Here is a 5,881-nt window from a genome sequence, read left to right on the forward strand (position 1 = left end):
GGCTACATAGTGAGTTCCAGGTCAGTCTCAACTACATAGTGAGACCCTGTCTCAAAAAAACAAAACAAAAAAGGGAGAGAATGTAGAATGATTATACCATAACGGTACACAGGGAATTAGCTTTGAAATAAATCTGCGATAGTGCCACCTCAAAATGCTTAGAATTGAGATCCCAAAAGATCATATTGTTTCCTACTAACTTAACAATGTAGGAGAAAAAAATCATTTATAGAAATACAAAATTTTTCCATTCTCCAAAAAAGCAAAACTCAATCAATGAATGCAAGTACTAGTATTAGACAAGATAGATTTTTAAAGGAAGGAAAATTACTGTGAAGAGGGTCATGATAGAAATCAACTCATTAAATAGACATAACAGGAAATATTTATTCACTTAATAAAATGACTTCAAAATATCTAAGAAAAAAGGGCCAGGGATTTAGCTCAGTGATGCTTCTGCCTGCCTTGCAAGCACAAAGACCTGAATTTGGTCCCTGATACCAAAAACATAAATATATATATGGAAAAAGTAAGTATACTTTTATATTCAAAGATGTCAAAAATTCTTTTCAAATAACTGATAATCCAAACACAGAAACTCAGGAAACAAAAAACTTATACAATATAATTAGCCATTGCGACCTCTTGACATTTTTAGAACTTTTTACCAAATAGGAGTACAACATGCATTCATTTCAAGTGAATGTGCAACACTTACCAAGTAGCTAATATTTCGGCCAATAAAGCAAGTCTCAGTAAATGTGGATAATTCAACTCATGAGGTGTACATTCTAAAGTGGAATTAAATTGGAAATCTCCAGAAAATAAAGTACTCAAATATACGGAAACTAAACAATATACTTCTAACTACAGCCATGTATCAAAGAAGAAATTTAGATATAAGCTGGCAAGATTTTTAAACAACTAAAATGAAAATAATGTATTAAAAAAATTTTTTTTTGGTTTTTTGAGACAGTCTCACTCTGTAGTTGAGACTGACCTGGAACTCACTGTGTAACCCAGGCTGGTCTCGAACTCACAATGGTCCAGCCTCAGCCTCCCGAGTGCTGGGATTACAGGAGTGAGCCACCATGCCTGGCATAATGTATTAAATTTTGTGGAAGGTTTCAAAAGAAGGATCTCTTTGTGCTAAAAAGTAGCAAAAGAAGAGAAAAGAAATTCAGCAAAAGCTAAGGTCAAAATGGGGGAAAAAACAAAGTAGAAAAAATTAATGAAACCAAGTACTTTAATAAGATCAATAAAATTAATAAGTCAACTGATTAGGAATAAAATAGTAATACTGTATAGATATTAACAGTAAAAGGGGCTGGGGCATGGTGGGTGGTGCACGCCTTTAATCGGCACTGGGAGGACTGAGGCAGTAGGAACGCTGCAAAATTGGAGGCCAGGCTGGGCTGTAAAGTGAATTCAAGACGAGTCTTAATTACATAGTAAGACCCTGTCTCAAAACAAAACAGACAGAAACCGGGAATTTAGCTCAGTGGTTCCAAAGCTTGCCTCGCAAGTGCAAGGTCTTGAGTTCGATCCCCAGTACCAAAAACAAACAAGTAAAACAGGCAAACAAACAAACAAAAAAACAGTATCAGGAATAAGAGTGGGCATCAGTACAGATATTACATACTCCTAATAATTTAATATTTTGAAAACATAAAAGAATCTATCAAAGTTCATTCTATTGGGGGACATATATATTGTGCAAATTTATAAGTTTAAAAAATTCAATTCTGCACCTGAAACGTGTAAATATGTTCATATATTCATAACTTGTATAGCCCTCTATCATGGGCATTAAACTTGTACTTAAAAACTTCCCCACAAAACAAACTCATACAGTCTCACTACTGAATTCTACCAAACATTTAAGGAAGAATTATCAACATTTCCATAAATTCAAAGTAAGGAATATCTCCCAATTTATAAAGATAACATTGCACAGAATACCAAAACCAAACCACATTAAAGAAAATTAGCAACTAACATCCCCCATGAATACAGATGCAAACATTTTAAAAGAAAATAACCAAATTAAATTCAACACTTACCAGCAATACCTAAAAAGAATAATACATCATTACCAAATAGACATTTCCTCAGAAATGCAGGGTTGGTATAACACTGGAAAATCAGTCAATTTAATTTGCCACTAAGAGTAAAGAAAAACACATACAGTATTATGATTACCAGTATCTAAGAAAAAGTCCCCATAAATTTCTATCTTGTATTAACACCTTCATGCAGTTCCCTCCCACCCTTTATCAGAATGAGTCCACATGACCTACAGGTTATCAGAAATGCTCCCTAGCAGGTCCATTGGCTTGGCTCGGCTCCTCTGTGAGTTCTCTCTAGATCACTTGTTTTGGAACTAATTGTCCTCAGTGAAATATTAACAAAAGAGCAAATTACTGAGACTTAGAACAATGTGAATGAATCAAAGTCATTATGAAGAATTAAACCAGTTACACTTGAGTGTATGTTGCATTATTCCGTATTTATAAAATCCAGTGGCAGCAAATCAGTTGTCTGGTGACAGGAGACTATAAAGGGAATCAGGTAACTTTTGAATTCATTAGTGCAAAATGTGCACCAAGTTATGAAACTACACACTACTAATATGTGCAGTGTGTTGCAGAAAATAAATACAGGCAAGTCCTTAGATTTTTCTGTAAATCCTCAAAATAAAGCCCTAGGGGACTGGGGAATTGGCTGTTTCCACCACCTGCCTCGTAAGGGCCTGAGTTCGATCCTCCATATTAAAAAAAAAAATGCCGTAGTGATGGAACACATGTTGATACATATTTATTGAGACAAGAACTCCTGGGTTCAAGGGATCTGTCTTAGCCTCCTGAGTAGATGGCCTTCAGGAGTGTCTCATTTTGCCCAGCTAAGGTGGACTCATTCTTAGGAGGGTCAGATTCCTTGTAGTCTGCTGCAGTCTCCAACTCCCTATCAGTGTCCCTGTACCAATTATGATTTTGACCTGGTCCAAGGATATTTGCCTACCAAATGATAAACTTCAGATTCCAAAGGGTCACGCTCTTCTCAAAAGATTTGGGAAATAAAATACTCTCTGAAAGTAAGGAACTCAATTCAATCTCTCCCGAGACACACTAGTGTCACAACAAATGTCCACTGATCAGGGTGACCTCGATCACACAAATGATTTTGTCATACAGATGCCAAGAATGGGCCCATTACAATCAGTATTGTTAGAAGCTCTTATGCAGCAATGCATGTTGGGCTGACACTGCATGAGAGCTATGTTTTGCCATCCTATCACCTCTTAGACACACACACAGCTTACAAAGTTATCCCTTCACGTTTATGGAGCCCAATTCTGTCTCCAACCCAACCTATACAGAGAAAAGAATATTAGAGTTACAAGGAATATAAAAATTAAAGCATTTGTCACAACACCAGAACAAGATGGGGCAGGCAGTTTTGGATTAGGTACCTTGGAGGATAGACATCCTATCATGAGTGTAGAGATCAGCAATGTCCCTGCAGAAGGGAAATAAGCAGACACAGAATCCTCTTGGCCAAAATTGGATCATACCTATGCTTAAGCCAACTTGGGTGGGGTAGAAAAGAAAAGTATTTGATGGGCTTGGGCTCCTAATGATTTCAAGGAAGAGAACACAGAGGTGTGCCTTTCAAAGCACACCGATGTGCACCAGGCAGGACTCTGCTAGTGCAAAGAAGGTGACTCTGTCAGAGGCAATGGCAGTTAGAGAATTTTGGCAAGGGTTCTAGGTCAGAAAATATAGCACGACCCCAGGAAGCTTCACCTGTAGGTGGCACTCAAGATTTCCTCAGTGCTGGTGTTCACATACGTGAGCTCCATTTCTGGCTGACAGCTGTATACAACTATTGAACTCTACTCTGGCGTTGGTCATCACGGTGAATAAGGAGATGGTACAGTTCCCGCCAACCTAAGGCCTTTCTGCAGTGTGAACTTTCCAGTGCCGGATGAGGGAAGCTCTTTGCCTGAAGGCTTTTCCACATTCACTGCACTTGTATGGTCTTTCTCCAGTGTGAATCCTATGGTGCTGAACAAGTACATGCTTATGGCTAAAGGCTTTCCCACATTCACCGCACACATATGGCTTTTCACCATTGTGAACCCTTTGGTGTGCAATAAGATCAGAGCTTTGGCTGAAGAACTTCCCACATGCAATGCACTCGTAAGGTCTTGTTCCAGTGTGAACACTCCAATGTTTAATGAGTCTGTACTTGTGACCAAAGTATTTCCCACATTCACTGCACTCGTAAGGCTTTTCTCCAGTGTGTACACTCTCATGCTGAACAAGAGTGGATTTGTGGCTGTAGGCTTTCCCACACTCACTGCATTTATATGGCCTTGCTCCAGTGTGGACTCTCTGATGTACAATAAGGTTAGAGCTATGATTAAAAACCTTTCCACAAATGCCACACTCATAAGGCATTTCACCAGTGTGGATCCTTTGGTGCTGAGCAAGTATGGGTTTGCGGCTGAAGGTTTTCCCACATTCACCGCACTCGTACGGCCGTTCTCCAGTGTGGACTCTCTGGTGCTGAACAAGTGAGTCTTTGCGGCTGAAGGCCTTCCCACATTCACTGCACTTGTACTGCCTTCGGCCACTGAGAAAGGCATCTTCCCTGGTGCCGCCGCCATGTGGGTTCCACCTATTGTGAGGGGCCTGGTGCTGGAAAACACTTGAGCTGCTTGATGAGTCCTTACAGCTCTTCCCTGTTATAAAAGGCATTGGTGAGGGCCGTACAGGACAGCTGTTCTGAAGAAAAGTCTTGCCTTCCTCCCTCCTAAAGGATTTCTCTTCACCATGCTGCTTCTGGTGCTGGTGAAGATTTGCACTGAATTGGAACTGTCTCCCATACACTACACCCGTGTATGGTATCTGCCAAGCGTGTGCTTCCTGGTATTCAGCAAAGTGTAAAATGTCTTTCAATACCAGGCTATACATCTTGCAGGAGTGGGCCTTCTGGATAGAAGGGCTTCCCCTAGGACTCCGGATCTGTGACGCTCCTTCTGTAGAAGTACTCTGCTCACGAGGAATCTCCTCATCCTCCACCCCATGCCAATAACCTGAGGCAGAGAAATGCTGGTGAAATGCAAATTGACCATGGTTGGGGGGACTGCCTCAGTACAAATGTGTCTGACACAACTAAGATAATCGGTGACAAGAGGTCAGGATGGGGCCTAAGCTCAAGTGAAGTGAAGTCTGACGTGTAGTAGGTGGCATCTCATGGTCATAAAACAGAGGAGGCCTCGACAGGGAGAGGATATAGAAGTGGGGTACAACACAAGAAGAGGTAGGGTCTCTGGTGAAGTTTTTCTATAATCAGATTCCTTGGGTGCTGGGGACAGGTAAAAGGTGCACAGAGGGGTTACCTTTATGTTCAAGAAAATCAAACTGCTACTGGGTAACTGGTGTTTAAGGACCATGCAGGGTATGTGTATTTCTCATAACACACTGAGTACAGGCCAGTGTTGGACAGCACTGCAGAGAGAGAGAGAGAGAGTGGAGAGGAACAGCTGAGACATGGAGACAGGGAAACAGACAAGTTAGAGGTTCAGGTCAGAGCACAAAAGATGAGAAATGAAGTGTGGCTAATGCTCTTGACACTGAAACAACTATGGGCATAGAGGTTACAGAATAATTACCCACTTGCACTCACCACACCCAGCTAGAATCTCTTCAGCAATGACTGGAGTCATATGCATGCAGGTCTACTGCCCAACTCCAGGGAAGCAACTAGATGGAACATAAAAGATGTATATCCTGGGCCAGGGATTTAGCTCAGTGGTTCTGGTGACTGCTTTGTAAGTGCAAGGACCTGAGTTCGACTCCCAGTACCAAAAAAA

At 40.8% G+C, this 5,881-nt stretch overlaps 1 protein-coding gene across 4 annotated transcripts in view; it reads right to left on the reverse strand.

The window, feature by feature from the left end:
* Positions 1-1,537: 1,537 nt before the first annotated feature.
* Znf772 (zinc finger protein 772) overlaps positions 1,538-5,881 on the reverse strand; it is a 7,369-nt gene continuing 3,025 nt past the window's right edge. For 3 of the 4 annotated variants that reach the window (XM_033766091.1, XM_033766092.1, XM_033766094.1), the window contains one exon: positions 1,538-5,101. In XM_033766091.1, the coding sequence (XP_033621982.1) occupies positions 3,951-5,101 (1,151 nt within the window). In that variant the 3' untranslated portion in view covers positions 1,538-3,950. Of the gene's footprint in view, positions 5,102-5,694; positions 5,772-5,881 lie in introns of all 4 variants that reach the window. The other variant, XM_033766093.1, reaches the window with a different exon arrangement.

The sequence above is a fragment of the Fukomys damarensis genome, unplaced genomic scaffold (assembly GCF_012274545.1).
Source record: "Fukomys damarensis isolate Sample0158 unplaced genomic scaffold, DMR_v1.0_HiC HiC_scaffold_19, whole genome shotgun sequence".
NCBI lineage: Eukaryota > Metazoa > Chordata > Mammalia > Rodentia > Bathyergidae > Fukomys > Fukomys damarensis.